General features: G+C 35.2%; 1 protein-coding gene across 15 annotated transcripts in view; it reads left to right on the top strand.

Moving 5' to 3' along the window:
* Positions 1 to 22,180, top strand: part of col15a1b (collagen, type XV, alpha 1b) — an 84,090-nt gene extending 61,910 nt beyond the window's left edge. For 4 of the 15 annotated variants that reach the window (XM_087239570.1, XM_087239567.1, XM_087239564.1 and 1 more), the window contains 27 exons: positions 494 to 556; positions 704 to 739; positions 3,026 to 3,067; positions 3,176 to 3,238; positions 3,621 to 3,656; positions 3,836 to 3,919; positions 4,001 to 4,066; positions 4,581 to 4,616; positions 6,876 to 6,938; positions 7,401 to 7,490; positions 7,584 to 7,619; positions 8,477 to 8,530; positions 8,856 to 8,912; positions 9,014 to 9,073; positions 9,196 to 9,237; positions 10,123 to 10,147; positions 10,238 to 10,291; positions 10,419 to 10,435; positions 10,876 to 10,974; positions 11,404 to 11,548; positions 15,041 to 15,105; positions 15,224 to 15,352; positions 15,448 to 15,549; positions 18,304 to 18,366; positions 18,457 to 18,654; positions 18,762 to 18,877; positions 21,089 to 22,180. In XM_087239570.1, the coding sequence (XP_087095696.1) occupies positions 494 to 556; positions 704 to 739; positions 3,026 to 3,067; positions 3,176 to 3,238; positions 3,621 to 3,656; positions 3,836 to 3,919; positions 4,001 to 4,066; positions 4,581 to 4,616; positions 6,876 to 6,938; positions 7,401 to 7,490; positions 7,584 to 7,619; positions 8,477 to 8,530; positions 8,856 to 8,912; positions 9,014 to 9,073; positions 9,196 to 9,237; positions 10,123 to 10,147; positions 10,238 to 10,291; positions 10,419 to 10,435; positions 10,876 to 10,974; positions 11,404 to 11,548; positions 15,041 to 15,105; positions 15,224 to 15,352; positions 15,448 to 15,549; positions 18,304 to 18,366; positions 18,457 to 18,654; positions 18,762 to 18,877; positions 21,089 to 21,305 (2,058 nt within the window). In that variant the 3' untranslated portion in view covers positions 21,306 to 22,180. 15 annotated transcript variants of the gene reach the window in all.
* The last annotated feature ends 201 nt before the right edge of the window (positions 22,181 to 22,381 follow it).

Below are 22,381 nucleotides of genomic sequence, written 5' to 3'. Positions count from 1 at the left end.
AGGCAGATTTATGGTCATCCAACTTTTTCAAATTTCAAAATGGTCAGCAACAGGCTTGTGTTTTTAATGTATCCTGCTAATGGATCATCTGAAATATAATTACTGTGAAAAAGGTACATTCGATGTTCCAATTATATATAAACGCATAAATAGAGGTCAGGCTTGCCTGTGTGAAGTCTCTGTAAATCATGTATTTGGTACAAGATTTAGTGCAAAATAAAAACCATACTGAAGGCTTTGTTTGATGGAGAGAAGCTGTGTTGTCATTTTGATTGTACAGTACAGCGTTTTAAAAATCAAATCAATTTCTTCAAACAGAGCTGTATTGATTTAGAGAAAATACAGCTGTTTGAGGAACAAACACTTCAGACATCACTTTTCTGGATCGGTACACCATTTTGACCATTTAAAATCATAATTATCCCTTAGGCTTTTGAGTTTGTTTGGCTTTTATAGTCATTAGACTAAGAACAAGATGTGCTCTTTTTTTCAGGATTTCGAGGGTTCTGGTGAAAGTGGTTCATTTCTCGGAACTGGAATTTTGAAAGGCTATCAAGTGAGTGTATCAAAACCATCATAACTAGTATGCCAATCTCAATTTCTGTTTACATGTCGAGGAGTTTTCATTGTGAATGCTTCATTGCTTTCTAAATACTTGGGGTTTATTTCCCTGTGTGCTAATTTTATTTCATTTGTACTCAAGGGGCCTCCTGGTCTTCCTGGCCCACCAGGACCTCAGGTTGGTTTTTAAAAAAAATACAAAATAAAAAAAATACAAATATTGTTACTATTTTTTTGAGTGTCAAAAAAAATTATATATATATATATATATAATTATATATATATAATATCACATTATCCTTCAAGCCACCATCAGTCCATCCATCCATCTTTCCATTCATCATTTCACTCATTCACACAGCATCCTATCTATGTTTGCTCATTCCTTCCATCCTTTTCATCCATCTATTTATCCACCCATCAGTCCATTCATTCTTCAACCCATCCATGCATCCATCCATCCAATCGTCCATCATTTGCTCCATCTATCCATTAATTCATCCTTCAATTCATCCATTCCTCCATCTATAATTTCACTCACTCACTCGCCCACCCACCTACCCATCCACCCATTTATCCATCTATCCAAACATTCATAATTTTCCCTTTCATTCATTTTTATTAATTAATCAATTAATTCATCTATTCCTTCATCTATAATTTCACTCACGCACCCGCCCACCCAATCATTCCTACAACTTTTCATTGTACCATCCATCCATCATCTCATTCATTCTTCAACCCATCCATACATCCATACAGCCAATCGTCTATCATTTACTCCATCTATGCATTGATTAATCAATTAATTCATCTATTGCTTCATCTATAATTTCACTCACTCACGCTCCCACCCACCCAATCATCCATCCATACATAAATTCATAATTTTTCTATACATTTATCCATCCACTGATCCATCTATTTTTCCATCCTAATCCATCCTTCTATCCATTTATTTATCCAACCACTAAAGCATTCATCTTTCAATATATCAATCAACCCATCCATCAATCAACTATCTATTCATTCCTTCAACTTTTCATTAAATCATCCATCCATCCATTCACCCATCAGTTCATTTATCATTTAAACTATCCATTCATCAATCTGTCCATTCATTCATTCATTCATTTTCTTGTCGGCTTAGTCCCTTTATTAATCCGGGGTCGCCACAGCGGAATGAACCGCCAACTTATCCAGCAAGTTTTTACACAGCGGATGCCCTTCCAGCTGAAACCCATCTCTGGGAAACATCCATACACACATTCACACACACTCTACCCAATTCACATGTACTGCATGTCTTTGGACTGTGGGGGAAACCGGAGCACCCGGAGGAAACCCATGCAAAGGCAGGGAGAACATGCAAAATAGACACAGAAACGGCAACCGAGCCGAGGTTCGAACCAGCGACCCAGCAACCTTCTTTTTGTGAGGCAACAGCACTACCTACTGCACCACTGCCTCACCTCCATCTGTCCATACGTTTATAATTTTTCCTTTCATACAATTTATCCATCTACTGATCCATCTATCTTTCCATGCTAATTCATCCTTCTATCCATTTATTCACCCAACCACCGAAACATTCATCTTTCAATCCATCAATCAACCCATCCATCGTATCAACTATCTATTCATTCCTCCCAACTTTTTATTGAACCATCCATCCATCCACCTATCAGTTCATTCAATCTTCAACCCATCCATACATACATCCAACCAACCGTCCATCATTTACTCCATCTATCCATTGATTAATCAATCAATTCATCCATTCCTCCATCTATAATTTACTCACTTGCCCACCCAATCATTCATCCATCCATCCATACATTCATAACCTTTTCTCTTTCATACATTTATCCATCCACTAATCCATCTATTATTCCATTCTCATCCATCCTTCTATCAATTTATTCACCCAACCACCGAAACATTCATCTTTTATTCCATCAATCAACCCATCGATCATATCAACTATTCATTCATTCCTCTAACTTTTCATTGATCCATCCAGTCATTCATCTTTTGATCAGTCTTTCAGTCATTTTTTTTATCCATAGACCATTTAATGTGATGATGTCATAGTCAAACTATTTCATATCTGTAAGATGAGGCGATTTATTCATAACTTAATGTTACAACAGATATCATAACATTAATTAACAATATGTGGAACTTTTTGGACTCTCAGTAGTTATAGAAATTTAAAATGTAAAACAGGAAATACATCAGTACCATTGTTAGTGTTTACATCCCTCAAATATCCTTCAGTCCATCCTTCATCAGTCCATCCTTACACCGATCTATCCATCTCTCTATCCTTTAATCCATCTTTAAATCCCTTTATTCTCTGCCTGAGCTCTGGGATGCTGGAGTTTGGGCCTTCTTTCTCTCTTTTGCATGCGAGTTAAAATAAGCAGCTTATCATACAGTAATATTTGTTTTATATTTGTAGGGACCTCCTGGTGCTAACGGACCACCTGGCTTGTCTGTAAAGGTTTGTATAACTACACTGTAGTCAAACTAAATAATGACACATTTATTACTTATTAAACTCAGAAGAGGCAGTTTCATTTTAAAATGTCTATCTTTCCTCTCCATCCAGGGTGAAAGAGGATCTCCAGGACCCGATGGAATACATGGATTAGCTGGTTTACCAGGAGCAAGGGTCAGTCAGTCAGCAATCCTTTTGTTTTTAAAATGATCATACAATGTTAGTAATATTTTAACACACAGATTTTTAAACCGTATTACAATGTGCTTGCACTGTCAAATGTTTTGATGCTGTGCATGCTTTAATAGTTTTGTTTGTGATTATGCAAGAGAATATGCTTATGGAAAAATGTGCAGCTGAACAATTGCTAATCAAAAGCGATTGAGAACTTGTAATCAATGTATTCTTTATTTCCTAAGAGCTTATTGTTTTTTTTTAATAGCTAACTGATGTTTTTTTTTTAACAAATACATGATTCATCTGACTGTAGTAACAGTGGCACAATATAAAATGTAATGTGTATGCTCATTGTTTAACGCTACCTTATTGTAAACAGGGACCAAAGGGAGACAAGGGCAATCCGGGAGAAAAGGTATTGTATTGTTTATAAGAAATCAATTCATTTAGTTATGGCATGACCTTTATTATTCTAACTAGATGATGATATTCAGTATATGCCAAGGGCACACTGTGTGACTTCAGCAGCCTGAGCTGAATTTCCCATTGTGTGTGTAGTACATGCAGTAATCCGCTGTATTAATTATGACTCAGGGTGAGCGAGGTCGCGATGGACTGAACATCACAGGTCCTCCCGGCCCCCCCGGCCCTCCTGGACCAATCATTAACTTCCAGGACGTAAGCATAAAGTCTTATTACCTGTTTTGCTACAGTGTTATGTCTGAGGTCCTAAATAAGATAACGATTTCCACTCTACAGCTTTTTCTCAATGACACAGCCGCTAAACTGAACCTCACAAAGATCAGAGGACTGCCAGGCCCTATGGTATGTAAAGCAGCTCCCTGTTTTCACCTCAAAAGCTTTCTAAGAGACTGCTTGTTTAACATGGATAGTACAAATGTAAGCTAAGCATGACCAGGAGCAATAACAGTTTAAGGATATATGAAGAGTTCAAATGCAAAAACCTCTAAGTACCGTCTGAAATTTCCATCGAAAATACACATTTTTCTCAGCCTCCTTTGTTTATGTTGAGATATTTTACTTTAAAGACCAGGAAAAGGACTTATTTTTTGCCATATGTTACTGAACATACACACAGGAGCCAAATAAAAATGCTCATTTTAAAGGAAATTTTCAGACGGCATTGAGAGGTTTTTTTATCTAAACTCTTCATATATAAAAATGGCAAGATCTTTCCTACCCCTGATACTATGTATGCCTGGCATTTGCATATAATCTGGAATGGGTTTGTTCTTCCATCATGCTTCGCATCCATGCCATCGCTAATGCTTTTTCCGCATGCCTCTGTGTGTTTGTGTGTGTGTTGTGCATGTTGCAGGGCCCTGAAGGCTTGCCTGGCAGAGCAGGATTCCCTGTAAGATTGTCTTTTAACTTTCTGTTTGTTTTATAGATTGTTTGCAACTCATTTTGAATGTGAAATTGGGTGCAACAGCTCCTAGGGGTAAAACGCATGTTTTTAACTTGAGGGGGGGTATGTATGACTGAAATATGTGGTTTTCCATCTAGGCAGCCCGGGGTGCTGAATGATAACTGACATTGGGCAGGTTAAAAATAACATAAACAAGACAACGTTCTGGCACGGAAAACACATTTTCAAAGCAGAATATCTGACTTCAGCACTGTTTTTCAGATAAACAAGAATGTTCACTTAGCATGTTTCTTAAATATCTGCAAACATCATGGCATTTTTATGCTTTTGAAAAGTTAAAATTTACATACAGCACCTTTCATGTTAATGTGTTAAACAACCAATTTGTTAATCAAACCAACTTGTGTTACTTTACTTGCAAAGAAAGTAAGCACAACCACAATACTGAAGTAAAATATTCTGCAAAGAATTTTAAGCTATGTGCTAAACTTGACAAAAAGGAATCCTTTTGAATGGTTTGCTTTAACTTTTGAATTTGCGATTATATATTTTATTTTTATCGTAGTGAAAAAGCATCTCATTACATCCTATCAATGGTGTAAAGTAACAAATTACATGTGCACTTTTACTTTCCTTTGAGTACATTTTTAGAGCTGGATTGGTACTTTTACTTCACTAACTTTCTTCAACCTGCAGTCAATACTTTTATTTTTTCCTGTTTATGGGGATTAGAAAAATCAGTCCTGCGATACCTGTCCAATCAAATCGCACATAGAAAGTAAATCACATCATACTGAACTACTTCAAGACATGCAGCAAACTGTTTGGAAGCATTAGGAGTGTCCAAGAATATGTACAAAATCTTTACACGTAATGCCTGTTTAGACTGAATGTCAGTGTTGAGAAGATGACGGATGTTTTCTGTATAAATGCACTACAGAATATTACGTTTACACACGCGCATCAGCCGTTCACAGCATATTATAGTCACTACTCTTGAGTTCTTTTAAAAGAGCTACGTTTTACTCATACTTTGCATAATATTTACTACAGATATTTTTACTTGCACTACATTTTGGGGCAAGTAATGGTACTTTTACTTGAGTATGATTTTTCAGTACTTTTTCCAGCACTGCATCCTGTATGTAAAACAAAGAAAGCATGCAGGCTGTGCTTTATGCTATTGTCTTGAACTTGGGATTGGCTACTTGGCACGAATATTTCTTCTTTTTTGTTGAAGTTGAAAAAAATTTGTAATTTTTTTTTTTATGAATCTATTGTTTCTCTCACAGAATTGCTGAAGCTAAAAGTAGGAAATGCTATTCTGTTTGTGCTCCTGTTTTTTTGCACATTTAAAAATTAATTATTTACTGAAACTATAAGACTGTAGCTATTGCCTATTTTTTATATTAATTTGTTTATATTTGGTTGTTTACACACAGATGTCCTGTTGTAGTGTTCTGATTCCAAATCATTCATCTGCTTTGTGTGCTGATAGACATTGAAAGTGATGCACAGTCTTTTTTCATCTGTTTTTTACAGAGTAAAATAGACCTATTGTAAATGCATGTATTTCATAGCCTGATTGTCCTATAAGCTCACAATAAATAATAAAAGTGAAAATATAAACAAGTCACTTTAAATCACTTTAAAGTAATAAATTAAATGTATGAAAAGCCTAAAAATAATAGATAATAGTTGCTGTATAATGAAGTGGAATGGGGGAGTATTGGAGTATTAAAAAGCTGAAACAAGAAATGTAATAATTACTTAAAACATAGGCCCCGATTTATTTATTTATTGACTTTATTCATGCTAAATCAAAAAATGAAAAAGAATTAAGTACAATATGTTAATTTTGTTCACACTGCCTCGCAAAACACTATCAAGATGAAATTTTGTTAAGATTAGACAGGTTTTATGGTGTCTTTGTATCGGTGTAACTATATTCAGCCTTATTTAACCGCATTTATTTGTTATAGGGTTAGGGTTAGGACACAGGTTAGGTTTACTTGCATAATGAAAAGTGTTACATTGTCCTGGTAATGTAAATTGAATATAACATAATAGTCCACGTATACACAGAAGATATTGTTTTTTCCTGGTGGCTATGAAACAATAACTATTTCTGTTATATTGTTTTAATTAATGCAGATTTAAGCTTAATTGATTCTTTTAAATGTCATATGATTTTGTGTAGAACATTCATAAAACATTTATAACTGTGAATGTTGTAATTCTCAGGGCCCAAGAGGACCAAAGGGGGAAATTGGGTTTCCTGGTGTGCAAGGACCTCCAGGACTAAAGGTATGGTTTTAAAATATGATAAGAAATAACCTGCTATGCCATAACGAAGAACAAACTCTCCCATCGATACCTTTTTGATGTAAATGATGCATTTTCTAGTGAGGATGTGTTCAGTTTTCAAGCATTCATCAATCTGAGCTGCTGTCTTTCGCACTGTAATTTAACTGTCATATCTGATTGCATACTGTAAAGCTTCTCTAAGCTATATTTGAAGACCAGACATAAAATGTCCCTGCCATCTGAGAGATCAATAAAATGTGTAGCAGTCTATAGGCACTCTAAAAGCCCTCACTCTTTCTAACCCATTTGAGCTAGCAGAACTTTCAGTATAACAGTAGTTCTTTATTGAAAGTGGGCATTTTTCTCATTACTGCTCATTTGTCACACACTGTTTGGATTAACTGGTCGGGATTGGTCTAATTTAAGGTCTTATAAAATATGATTTATTGTATTGTCTTAAAGGGGGACAAGGGTGAGCCAGGTGTATCCATCGCTGCTGATGGCTCTATAATCACAAGCCTGCGAGGACCCAGAGGACCAAAGGGAACCAAGGTTTAAATCAATTATTCTGCAAAAGTGATGGAATTTTATTGAACTTTTTATTTTTCCTCAGCGATCTGATATTGTTGTTATTGTGTTTTGCAGGGAGACATTGGTCTTGCTGGCCCACATGGGATTCCGGTGAGATGCTTTTTTAATGCTGAAATAAAAGGGCTGTTTATTTATGTGACCTTAATTAATTAATCATGGGGGAAATAATGTGTTAAAATGATTAATGCACTTATCCCACTTCCAGACTTGTGTAAGTCATACTACATTGCATTCAGTTAATTGGTGATGAACTTGATGCAGGAAAACTAAAACACACTCTAAAGACTACAGAATGTCAAGCAGATGAAGTCAGAATTATTAGCCCCGTTAAGCTATATTTTTTTCGGATAGTCAACATAAAAAACCATTGTTATACAAAAACTTTCCCAATTACCCTAACCTGTCTAGTTAGCCTAATTAACCTAGTTAATCCTTTAAATGTCACTTTAAGCTGAATAGAAGTGTCTTGAAAAATATCTAGTCAAATAATATTTACTGTCATCTTGGCAAATATAAAATAAACCAGTTATTAGAGATGAGTTGTTAAAACTATTATGTTTAGATATGTTGAAAAAAATGTCTCCGTTAAACAAAAATTGGGAAATAAATAAACAAGGGGCTAGTAATTTAGGGGGGCAAATAATTCTGCCTTCAACTGTAAGCCTTTAAAATTTAAGATATTCAAGAAATTTAAGGCAAAAGCTCCCCATATGATCATGTTTGTATTTTATAATATATAGCAGTTCCACAGCAGAACTGTCTCCAATACTGTGATTCGTTTCTGAATAAATCTATATTTTGAATGAATCAGGTGAACCAGTCATTCACTTAACCATTCATATAAAGATCTGTTTACTTCAATGATGGATAAATCAGCCATTCAGACTGACAAAAATATATTATACTTAAAACTTTATTATATACAAAACGTTGTTTTTTGTCTTTAGGGGCCAATTGGACCACCTGGACTAAAAGGGGGATATGGAATTCCTGGTCGACCGGTTAGTTTCAATCATTCTTTTTATGTGTATTTGTGTTGTGTATGTGTACTGGTTTTGGTAATTTACAAGGTTATTTTTTTTAAGTTGTATTCTAGTGGTTTACAAGGACATACCTGATATCCTTGTAATTCAAAACACTAAAAATCAAACCTAATGGGGTCTTTTCCTATTCAAATATTGCCACAGGTTTCCTGTGAGGGTTGGGTTTAGGGTTAGGGGTGAAGTAGAATAATATAGTAAGTGTTTTTTACTGTATACATTACACCTATGGAGTACCCGTGTTAATTTGTAGTTTTTAATCTCATAAATGCTTATTTCCTTATAGGGGCGACCTGGAATAGCTGGAAGGAAAGGGGACAAGGGAGATGCAAGTGGTCCCCCTGTAAGTTTTTGTGTGTGTGTGTGTGTGTGTGTGTTTGAGAGTGTTCATTATGTTTCATATCTTACAAACTAATTATTTATAATGACTCATCTATTTTAAAGGGTCCACCAGGTCCACCTGGACCTCCAGGGCCACCAGGACGAGTGATTGGCCTCAATGGAGTAAGTTTGATCCTTTTAGCACATTTGATGTGCGCTGAAAATGAGCATCAAATTGTGGGTTATCCTAAAATGTGCAGTTTTCTCATGAAAGTCATGAAATGATTGTGCTCTGAATCTTAAAGACAGTTTTCCCAGTTCCTCCTAGACCACACTGCAAAACGCCAGTAAGTTAATAATTGAGGGGTTTGGCTTTGGGTATGGCGCATGTCATTCTGGCTTGGCTCCTCCCCTCATACACTAGCCCTGCCTACTTCACTGTCTAAGGTGCTTTGGATTATTTCTGGGTTGGCTCATGGTCTAAAAAACAGCATAGAGCAAGCTTAATTTACAAAACAGATCAATATATTTAAAAGGGACAGCACACACAAAAATTATAATTCACTGAGAGTTTAAAAACAACACATACAGGCTTAGCAAAATGGCTTCTGAAGACACATTGAGGACTTAAAAAGCAAAACAATGGGGCTGTACAAGAAACTGAATTTAATTCACAATGATTTTTTTAAACACAGCCAGTTTGGAGTCAGTGGTCATGGGTACTGATTTTGCTTTGCTTTTATGTATTTGACTTTAAAAGTGCTGGTAACCCTTGACTTGTCTTTTATTCTTAAATGTTCTACTGAAGAAAAGAAGACCTACATTTGTGATTTGTAAATGACCAGCAAATCTTCATTTTTGAGTGATCTGTCCTTTTAAAGTGACTATATTTTTAGCTATTCGCCAACTGAATTTTGCCTGCTTTATGCTGCTATTTGCAAATGTTTCTCAATGGTCCTTTAACCCAATATCTCATCTAATTTCATCTGAGATGCTCGTCTAAGCTCAGCAGAGCATGTTGCATGAGCTCTTACATTTGTTGGGCTCTGCTGTGAATTAATGGGATCTGGTGTGCTGGGTATATTTTGCAATGCCACACTAACAAAACAGTTCATTGCTGACATTTGCTGGCATGGATTCATATTCATATTCACATTACATTTCATTTAACAATGTCACTTAAACACTGTTTAATGTATGAAATAGTTTAATATTATACAAATGCTTTACAGGTCAACAACAACAATTCACAACAAGGTACAAGGCAAATCTCATTTGTAAAAATTTTCAACTATTTATTTATTAAGAGTTGTTGAGAAGGATATAAATATGAACATTTTCCCTCAGGAGTCAAAGGGGAAAAGGGTGATGAGGGAAATCCTGGGTTGTCAGGTACTCCAGGTATGATAGAAAACGACTTATATTGGAAAATGAACCATACGCATGTGCAATGTGTATGTAATAACATGTAATGTCTGTATGCCACTTTTTTTTTGACTTCTTATCTGTGTGTTCTTCTTTTCCACAGTCCCCCATGCTTATGTGGTAGGTACTTTTAATATTACACATACCACATGAAAAACATGCTTCATCTTTCTATATAAAATTAATATAAACAAGCTTATATGTATAAAGCTTAACATTTTAAAACAGGTCCATTCACATTTCGTTATGAAATCAAAGATGACAGTTAATATGTATTCTTACTACTTACTTACTACTTACTACTGTATTTATTAACATTATTTATCTGTGCAACTTTTTTTTGAAACGTCACGTGCATTTACAATATTGTTTCCTGCTAAAGAATATATTAATACTGAGAAGATTATCAGACTCAAATGAAAAAAAACTACTTTGAAGAAAGAAGTGCAATTCATTTACTTTATTTTACCTGAATATTACCATATTGTAGATTATCAACACAGAGACTGCTACATTTTCCTTGGTCATTGTTGTTGATGATGTTGAATGTGTTTTTTAAGGGTCCTAAAGGTGATAATGGCTACAATGGGCAAAAGGGAGAGAAAGGTGATCCAGGTTTGCCTGGCCCTCCTGGACTTCCTGGGAGAACAGGCCTTGTTGTGAGTCTGCTAAAAACAAAACCATTTAAAACAAATACTAAAATCTAAAATCTCACTACATAACTGGACAAATTAACATGAGACTTCAATCCCATAAAAGCTCTGATGTGAAGATGTGAGAAGTTGTTTTTGTTAGCAGAAAGTTGCTAGGCAACAGAGGCATGCATAATCAAAGGCAAAATAAAAAGCAGAGGACACTGAAATGCATTTCAGCTTAATTAATTTAACTATTATGACCATTCAAGGTAGAATTACACAGGATTATTTTGTGTTTTGTAATTTGAATAAAATAAAGTTAATTATAATTTATAAGGTAATGGTAATGGTAATGTTATGATGAAATATAGGAAAAGTCAGGGTACAATACTGCCTCTGTAGTTCTAGTGTTAAATGGGGTATTAAAAGCCATGGTATGTTTATGCATTTCAGGGTCCTAAAGGGGAATCTATTGTTGGTCCTCCTGGAGACACTGGTGCTCCAGGACCTCCAGGACTGCCTGGGTATGGAAGTCCAGGACCACAAGGCCCACCAGGAGCTCCTGGCCCTCCAGGAACCTCATCACTATACAGCTCAGGTGACAGCAAACCCCTTCTATGTCAACTTTTCCAAACATTTTAGACAACAAGCTTCAATGTATTGTTAATTCTTGTGTATTGTTCAAATTGCCTAACCTTTCATTATGTTCATAGCTGTTTTTGTTCCATTGACCATTATAAACTTTGTTATAAACATTTTTGATTGCAAAGAAACAACACCATATAATCATGCATTCTTGTCATCGTTGTTGGTTTTCCTTGTTGGGAAGTGGTCAAATTTGTAGTTTTTACTGTTGATCATCAGTTGGTATCTTTAACCCTTTAGATAGGCCTGTGCAAAGAAAACTATATGGAGTTCTGTAGAGTAAAACAGTAGATTATAGTGTGTGTACATAAATACACTTACTACATTTATATGTTCTGAAAGCTGAGGTGCTTGAATTTGAATTTATAAATGTCATTATAATGGAAGTCAATTGGGCAAAAAGGGTTTGTAATGTTGACTTTTCAAAAAGATTTCAAAGCATTTTCCCAAAATATGTGTTAAACTAGGGGCAACTCAGTGGTTAGGTCAGTGGCTGGGTCAGTTGGCATTTTTTTTCTCCGGGTGCTCCGGTTTTCCCCACAGTCTAACGATATTTGGTATAGGTGAATTGAATAAACTAAATTGGGTGACTGAGTGTGTATGGATGTTTCCCAGAACTGGGTTGCATCTGGAAGGGCATCCACTTTGTAAAACATATGGTGGATAAGTTGGCATTCTGCTGTGGTGGCATTCAGCCTGACGAATAAAGGAACTAAGCTGAATGAAAATTAATAAATGTGTCATAATAAGGTTTGTCACATAGAATGTAGAGATAGATAGACGTAGTATCCATGACGTCACTTATAGGTTTCTGAAGAGGGTAAATGAAGCTACAAGTGGCGTTTCCCAATCATGGCCATTTTGTGCATGCATCATTGCGCCAACCGAGGGTAGCCGAAAATGGGCAAAGAGGCAGAGCATGAGCATAGCTATATATGCCTGCTGGTATTTTGCTTAGATGGGGTTTATCCTGGGAAAAGCACTCAATACTTTATTAAATTTGACTCGTTTGCGTTCTGACTACATGTAATTGGTTGTAGACTATATCAATAAAGTGTTTATAGTGTTTGGTCTTTTAAAAACACTTTTGTAATACATTGAGCCACTAAGCATTGTTCTAATGACATTTTTTTACAAAAGGAAAAACGTGAATTACTTTTTAATACTTCAAATATAGTCTGTGTTAGTAAATGCAAGGCTATTTATAAGATCCAGCATAACACTGTGTGACAGTGTTTCAGATGACTGTTCTAGAGCCTACAGCTAATCAATCTGTCAGATTCTGGCTACACTCTTAATTATGCAGACTTGATATGAATTAAAGAATGAGTTATAAAAATATTCACTCTTCTCATAGTTGTCATGAAGGGTAGCTACAGTTGAAGTCAGAATTATTAGCCCCCCTTTGTTTTTTGTTCTTTTAGTAAATAAATATTTAAATTTAACTATTTCCCAAATTATGTTTAACAGAGCTAGGAAATTTTCACAGTATGTCAGATAAAACTTTTCTTTTGGAGAAAGTCTTGTTTGTTTTATTTTGGCTGGAATAAAAGCAGTTATCAGTTTTTTAAACACCGTTTTAAGGACAAAATTATTAGCCCCTTTAAGCTTTATTTTTTTAATAGTCTACAGAACAAACCATCGTTATACAATAACTTGCCTAATTACCGTAACCTGCCTAGTTAACCTAAGTCTTTAAATGTCAATTTAAGCTGTATAGAAGTGTCTTGAAAAAGATCTAGTCAAATATTATTTACTGTCATCATGGCAAAGATAAAACAAATCAGTTATTAGAGATGAGTTATTAAAACTAATACATTTAGAAATGTGTTGAAAAAAATCTTCTCTCCGTTAAACAAAAATTGAAAAAAAAAATAAACAGGGGGTCTAATAATTTAGGGGGGTTAATAATTCTGACTTCCAACTGTATATGCACCAAAACCACATATTGTAGCAGGCTGTAAACATGTTTTTTATCAGTTGTAAAATTGGCGAGTTTAGCATTGCAGTCAGTAAACATCTGGGGCCTCATGTACGAAGACTTGCGTGGAAATCTTACTAAAACATTGCGTACGCACAAAGCTGTAAATGTGCGTACGCAGAAAAAAATTCAGATGTATGAAACACTGCGTACGCCGAATCTCACGCATATTGTTTTGTACATCCGAATGAACGTGAAACTGAGCGCAACATGCACAAGCACAAAACCCCTCCCTGCCTCCTCCCCCGTATGAATATGCTAATGACTATGCTAATGGAAAAACCCAACGAAAAAGCAAAGGCAAAAGCAAGCAAAAAGAGAAACTTTGAACAGAATGTGAATTGGAGGTGCTGCTTTCGGAGGTAGACCGGAGAAAAGCGGTGTTATTTGCAAGTTTGTTCTCCGGAATTAACAACAAAAGAAAAAAATAGAGTGGGAGAGTTTAGCTGATGCGGTTAACACAGTTGGGTCTGAACATCGCACTGAGTGCATTAAAAAAAGAAATAGTGTGGTTTATAGCTGTAAAATGTTGCAGTACCCTTAACAGTCTCAGTGGCGCACCTTGTTGGACGCATGTGATCATGTATTGACACATTCGAGCATGAACTCGGCTCGAATCCAGCGTCTTATGAACTCTTTTTTTTCCCCCGCTACATATCAGATTTTGCCCACTATTTATCACGAGAAAGACAAGTAGGAATCATTAATAAGTTTGTGCATCATATTTTATTTGCACATTTATTGAATGGAAATGTTTCTGATTCACGCTTGCAAATTCATCTTCAGATAGTGTCTTTATAGCAATGTGCGTGCGGTAGATCGCTCAGATTACATTGGGAAAACAGAAGACTGCTGCAAATTGCGCTTTAATGTTTAGGTGGTCAAATGTATGGTATGGAAACCTTACATACCTACTAGATGAACCCGTCTCATACAGCTGCCATTGCAAGGCTCAGACACTTTTTAGAGAGGAATTTAACACAACTGCCTCTAGGAGTCGCCAATGGAAATAAAACAGACACACACAAAAAATGTGCGTACGCCAGCCAGAAAGCTGCCGTGAAGCTGCGCACATTCCCACGTTCAGTTCATTGTTAGTAAATCCAAACGTGAGCGATTCTGAGCGTGAAACCTGGCGTACGCAAAGTTTTTGTGCGTACGCAGCGTTGATACATGAGGCCCCTGGAGTTTGTGGAGCCAGCCACCAATGGCCAGTCGATGAATTGCAGTTTCAGCTACTTCCATATTTGATTTATGAGGGAGAGCAGGATGTTACTGCTTGGTTTGTCACCAAAAACCATTCAATTTCTGAAACACAACATTTGTGGCCACATTAAGACTCAAAATCCCCCCCAGAGTGGACGAAAACATCCCCAAGGGCACACAAGGGTTAAACAGATTTTCCTTCAGCAAGTGTAAAGCCTAATATCAGTAACTTACAAAGGCATCAAATTTGTTTTACAGCTGCAAGTCTCCCCGGTCCTCCTGGACCTCCAGGGCCACCTGGTGCTCCTGGCTATGGAAACCCTGTAAGTCAGATGGCACAGTGCGGAATCAAACTCATAAAAGATTAAGCATGCCTTGACTTTGTGTTTGTGTGTGTGTGTGTGTTTGTCTGGATTATGAATGCTTGTTTTGACTTTCCAGGTGAGCACATATAAAAACAGCCAGACCTTGATGAGAGAGAGCAGCCAAGCAGCAGAAGGCACAATGGGATATGTTATTGACAAGAGTGAACTGTACATCAGGGTACGAGGAGGCTGGAAGAAAATTGAGGTATTGACTTACTTTCACATTTTCCTGTGTAAGAATGTCTTTGTTGTCTGCTTGTTAAGATTTTTTTCTGTAACTGTGTTTTGTTTTTTTTTTAGTTAGGAGAGCTAATCCCTGTTCCCGAAGACAGTTCCTCTTCTGCTTTGTCACAAGGCCTGAGCAGACCCAGCGACCGCAGCGTACCCAGAGTTCATAGTCAGGTGTGGTATATATGAAGGTGATCATGTACATTTATCCAGTTGTTCTCAGTGAATAATGCCTGAAGCAATGTGCAGAATGTACATTATCTCACTTATTACATGGCTGCTTTCCACAAAAGTAAATTATTAGAGAGAAACTAGAATGATAAACAGTTGTTACAAACAAGACACCAAAGAAAGAGAACAAAAACCATGATCTAGAACACGTGTCAAATTCAGTTCCTGGAGGGCCGCAGCTCTGCACAGTTTAGCTCCAACACTAATTAAACACACCTGATCAGACTAATTAAGTCCTTGAGGCTTGTTTGAGACTTACAGGTAAGTGTGTTGAAGCAGGGTTGGAAGTAAACTGTGCAGGGCTGAGTTTGACACCCCTGATCTAGGAACTAAAGAGACATAACTGTGCAAATAAACAGAACACAGTTGTGAGAAAGATTCAATGTTAGTTGTGTTTATTACTGTTTTGAAGTTTAGTTCTTTTTTTGCATTTTGGTTTTTGTAATTTTGTAATGTGCTTTTGTCTTGTCTATACCTGTCAACCAAATTTAGTGATTTGGGGAATTTTCTTTGGGATGGGGTATCCCGTATTTTCACATCCCAATGTTGACAGGTATGCTTGTAAAAAATGTAAAAGTAAAATAAAAAAATAAAAAAAAAAAAAAAAAAAAAAAAAATATATATATATATATATATATATATATATATATATATATATATATATATATATATATATATATATAAATATATATATATATATAAATAAATATATATATATATATATATATATGTATATATATATATATATATATATATATATATATATATATATATATATATATATATATATATATATATATATATTCAATTGTAGTATTGTAGTCATTTAACATTGAGTTTCCATTAGCTGCAACATCTGAGATTTGTGTTTTAATTTAAATTTGTTTCATTTACTAAACATTTTTTATAATAAAATTTAGATGTTAACTTTGAATGTTACATAGCCGACACTGTAAAAAGCAATTAGTTGACTTTACTTTAAAAAAAAAATAAGTTAACACATTGTCCTATTTTTAATTATTAAGTAAACAAACTATGTGCATAATTATTAAGTTAAGTTTAGCTAATGGGTTTTCTGTCTTTTTGAAGTAAATCAGCTTTTCAGGCAACAGGTTTGCCCACTTTTTAAAAGTAAAGTAACTACTCGCTTTTTACCGTGTAGGTAACCTTATAAATCCAGAGTAAATGACTATGAAAAATTTAATAATAAACCAATTAGTTACACAATATTAGCTGATAACCAATATAGCACAGATCTTGCTATGATTTTAGAATCATTGCTTTTTAAGTGAATTTTATTTATAAACTAATTTTGAGAGGATCACATGCTTATGATTGACCACAGCTGATCCCGCATTAGACAATACATGATTCACCAATCAGACATTTACTAAGTCACCACACTAAAACCCAAAAGTTAACTTTATCAAGTGAAATGAGTGTCGTTAACTCAAAATTTATTGAAAGTTAATTCTACTCATTTGAAAAGAGTTTTAAACTCAATTAAAGTCAATTAAACACCTCATTACTTCAATTAAAATGCAGTAAGTTCACAGAACTCATATAGATTCGTTTTTGAACTCAAATGGTTTGTAGCAATCGGTTTCCTAAAATAGTTTGAGTTATCTTAACTTTTTGGGTTTTACATCGCGTAAATAACCAAAGTTCCACACCACAGTCATCTTCGTTTTGAAGAATACCCCCTACTCCATACCACCCCTACTCCTTCTCCTTTCTTAGACTGGATAGCACGGTGGCCCAGTGGTTAGATCTGTTGCCTCACAGCAAAAACATCACTGGTTAGTTCTTACCAAGCCAGTCGACGTTTCTGTGTGGAGTTTACATGTTCTCCCTGTGCTTGCATGGGTGACCCCCGGGCCCCCTAATTTCCTCCCACCATCTTAAAACATGTGACTAAGCTAATTGACTAATCCAAATTGGCATAGATGTGCTCCTAGTCAGTAATTCTTTCTTCATAGCAATTCCTAAATGGTCATTAGTTGACCCACACAGAATATGCGTGTGCAGAAATCAGCAGATTTCCTCCGATTTTTATTTTCTATTTATTTAATGATGAAATTATGATGTAAATGTGTGTTAATTTATATTTATTCAGTTTTTAATTGAATTTCACTAATATTATCGTGATATAATAATAGCAATGTTCATATGATTTATTTACAATACATTTTGTAAAGAAAGATATGATTTGAGCAACTTGCTATGTTTTCCAAATAAGTGGATCTAGATGGATTTGCATTGTAAGTATTAAATAAAAGTTTAAAACGGATTATTGTTGTTGTTTGTTTTTTCATATATTAGATTTTTAGTTACGATACTCTCAAAATTATTACGCATAAATCCGCAACCTTTTTTACACAGTTTTGCGCCGAAATAGCAAAAAATGTCTGCAGACCCTGTCTGGCCCTAGTCATTAGCTATAAACAGCAGGGGAGTTCTCAAGATCTACCTGAGCTCAAACTCCCCTCGAGGGAGGGAGTCCAGGCTCAAGGATCTTATGAGCTCAGGGCTCTCTCCAGGGACAGCATGCCAAACATGCTTTAAAATCAATCATCAGCTAAGTGTGAACTCTTCAACTTAAAATATTCCAATATTCTGGAATCAAAATGTATTGTAAGTTGTGATATTATATACAGCATCATAATGTCTGATACGAACCTCTAATGTTTGTTGCAGGAGTTAAAGAGCTTTCTGCCAGGCTATAATCTTCTTCCGGACACTACACACTCAATGCCTGCGGTAAGGATTGATTAAATCTTGTTGCATCTTAAATAATTGATTCCAAAAGGTGTACACTTTGACATGACCTTTGACTCTCGGACTTCTCAGTTGCACTTGGTGGCTCTCAATGCCCCATTCTCAGGAGACATGCATGGCATCCGCGGGGCAGATTACCAGTGTTACCAGCAAGCCAGAGCCAGAGGCCTGACATCCACATACAGAGCTTTCCTTTCCTCTCATCTGCAAGACCTCTCCACCATCGTCAAGAAAGCAGACCGTTTTAACTTACCGGTGGTGAATCTAAAAGTATGTAAAAAGAGTCACTCAGCGTAGATTGCAATCAAGGTTTTTTGATGAGTGCAGTCTTGTTGGCTGTTCCATGTCTGCCTGTCTAATTTGAACATTTTCTCTAGGGAGAAGTGCTGTTCAGCAGCTGGATGGCCATGTTCTCTGGTAATGGAGGCGTTTTTGATCCACTTACTCCGATTTACTCCTTTGATGGACGAAATGTCTTGACAGATCAGGCTTGGTAAATAGCTTTCATTCATTTTGTTTATTTTACATTTTATACTAATTCTTTGAAGGTCTGTTTTTTAGGACAGTGAAAAGGATGTTTCACCAAAAAGCATTATCAATATATCAAAGGAGATATTTTGAAGAATGTTAAGAAACTAGTAGCTGTTGATTTCCATATTATATTGTTTTCTTACAATGCATGTCAAATGCTATTGGTTTCCAACACATTTTCAAAATATCTTTTGTGTTCAACACAAAGAAAAAATCAGAATACATCTTCACTTTTAGGCAAGCTACTCCTTTAAATGTCTATAAAAAGTATAAAAAGTTACAGCATTTATTATCATTTTATAATTCAACTTTTATCACAAGTAAGTTATATCACAAAAAATAAAAAGTACAAAAAAGGTAAAAAAACACATTTGTATTAATGTGAGAGAAATGAGAGAGAGTATTTGTAAAGAGCTCTTCATGCACTGCTAGTTTCTCTGTAAATTAGTTTAGATTTGAAATTTTATAATAAAAGTTGTTTATAGTGGATGCTCTACAAAGTATACTTTATTTGTGTACACTGTTAAAATTAAGGTATTATAAATGTATTATAAATAAAGAATTTGTAGCGAGAAAAACTGAAATAAGTGTTACAGTTTACGAACATCTTGTTTTTATTAGGACCACTGGTAGCCTATTTTGCGTCAAATCTCAATTAAAAATTGACTTAGGGGCATTTATAGGAATTATTTGTTTAGTTTTGCGATCTGAAAATGTATCTTGTGAAAATTGGATTTAAAATGCACATTTTTGAATGTGATACCATTACTTAAAAACACTTGAAAATGGTGGTGGCAAAAGCATGTATTTTATGTGTTCATAATATAATGGCCTGCATAAATGACAACAATGGTGAACTACAGGACTGTCAGCACATTCCATGCAGAAGGGTTCATGCCTACGCCTTAATCCTTTCAAAGTGTTCACCCAATGGAGTGGCTGCTTAAAAGAAATTAGACATAGTAGTGAGCCCTTCCGAATGGAATGTGCCGTTTAACACCAAACAACTTCCCTCTGCATGTTCCATGGGAGCCCAAAGTGCCCATAAGTTGTATCCTTCGAAATCCTTCGTTAAACACTTCGGTTTATAACAACACCTTAGTATAGCGGCCATCATTGTTTTCACTCTGAAGTGCCCTTCGGGAATGAGTTCTAGAAGCGATACAGCTTATTATTTTTATATTACTGTGAGGATTGGGCTTATGGATGGGGTAGGTAATAATACATTTTATTTTTTTACGTTTTATTTATAATGCGCTTTTCTAAGACCCAAAGCGCTACAACATCAGAGAAATCAAACATGCAATAAAATACAAGTATATATATATATATATATATATATATATATATATATATATATATATATATATATATATATATATATATATATATATAAAGTTCTAAAATATAAACGCAGAATAATCAAGAATCTAAAATGCAGTCTTAAAAAGATGAGTTTTTAGCATCTTCTTAAAACTAGCTAGTGTGGGAGCATTTCTAAAAGAGTCAGGGAGAGCATTCTTTTCAACTTTCGTTGTTAGGTCGCTTATTAGGTGTTAAAAAATGCTATAATTGGAAATTTAATTTATAATATGAATAATAATCGGAGCAAGGAATTTTTCACAGTATTTCCTATAATAGTTTTTCTTCTAAAGAAAAAGTCGTGTTTGTTCTGTTTTCAACTAGAATAAAATCAGTTTTTTAACTTTTTTTAAACAATTTTAAGATTGATATTAGTAGCCCTCCCTAGCAATATTTTTTCGATTGTCTACAGAACAAACAACTCAAACAATAATTGCCTAATTACCCTAACCTGCCTAGTTTACCTAACTAACCTAGTTAAGCCTTTAAATGTCACTTATTAGTATTTTGACAAATATCTAGTCAAATATCATTTACTGTCATCATGGCAAGGATAAAAGAAATTAGTTATGAGAAATGAGTTATTAAAACTATTATGTTCAGAAATGTGTTTAAAAAAATCATCTTTTCAATAAACAGAAATTGGGGAAATATACATGGGGGGGGGGTAATAATTTAGGACGCCTAATAATTCTGACTTTAACTGTATATATAAATATATTTTTTTGGAGAAATATCAAACATTATTTATAAATTTGTATTTAATGCTCTAAGAAGAAACCAGATTTAATACGCTGTACTAAAACCCAAGGTCTCAGAAGCTGGTGTGGCACGGGTCAAGTACGGTGGGCATCCGAATGACAACAAACTACTGCGAGGCCTGGCGGACAGGTGACATGGCAGTAACCGGACAGGCGTCTCTCCTTCAGACCGGCCGACTGCTGGGACAGCACACACGCAGCTGCTCAAACCACTTCATCATTCTCTGCATCGAGAACAGCTACATCCAGCACCCTGGAAGGAACTAGAAAGCCCAACGTTTACAAGTAATTGAAAGCAGCAGTAGCTGGACTGCTGGGGAAAACGATCCATTCTGCTCCTTTTTAGCTCCTGGGAGAAATAACAAGCCAGGAAAAAGCCAGGCACTGCATTGGTCTTTCACTTCTTGTCTGAGCATGATGTAAATATGTATAAATCACCCACTGGTATTGTTCAATTGACGACCCACCGACTTTCATTCAACTATTAGAAAACCAAAGAATACCTCAGTCAGACATCTATGAGCAAGTGTAGATCCACTTTCTGAATTCACCACATTATTTTTTTGCCTTCTAAAAAGGTTTTAGCCCTCATTACGATCACTAATATAGCTTTGTGTGTGTGCTTGTATTAACTACATTGTTATAACCGCACACACTGCTAGATACAAGACACTTACTTTTAATCAGATTAAATATATTTAGATATCAGTATTTGGGTATATTCAAACAAACGAGGGAGATGTTTAAATGCACTGTATTAATAATTTCTTGGGTGTTGTTGTTTTATTTTTGGTTATAGTTTGTTTTGACACCCATGAAGCTCTATTCTGTGAACTTGCATTTAAACTAGTATTTAAGGGAGGTGATGCGTCTAATTTATGATGTTAATGCACATAACTAAAACCCAAGTGCATACTTTAATAGATACTGATTTAGGAAGTAGACAATGGCCACAATCATTTATAACTCATCACTGTGTTTAATCTCTCACATTTAGAAAGGCAAACTAGAAAGTAAGTTATGTTATTTGTATCTTCTAGAAGTCAAATAGGAGTATGATACAGCAATAGAGAGATACCCTCGTTTTCTCCTTTTTTCATATTTGAATGGTGCTCACTGAATAAATTTTTGTTTTATAAGTATGACTTGTCTTTCTTTTAGATTTAGAAAAAAAGGTTGATGTTGTGGAGAATAACTTACCTAGCCGGATGTACAGGACCTGTTCCTGTATGAGTTAATTACTGTTTTGGGTATTTTAACAGTTTTAGAATTTAGTCACACATAAAGAACATTTTTCACAGTATTTCCATATTTGTTCTCAAGAAGTCCTATTTTGTTTGGTT

Source organism: Danio rerio, chromosome 2, assembly GCF_052040795.2.
Source record: "Danio rerio strain M-AB ecotype USA chromosome 2, GRCz13ab, whole genome shotgun sequence".
In the NCBI taxonomy this organism is placed as follows: domain Eukaryota; kingdom Metazoa; phylum Chordata; class Actinopteri; order Cypriniformes; family Danionidae; genus Danio; species Danio rerio.
Note: the sequence above shows the minus strand (reverse complement) of the source record. Positions and strands in the feature narration are given on the sequence as shown.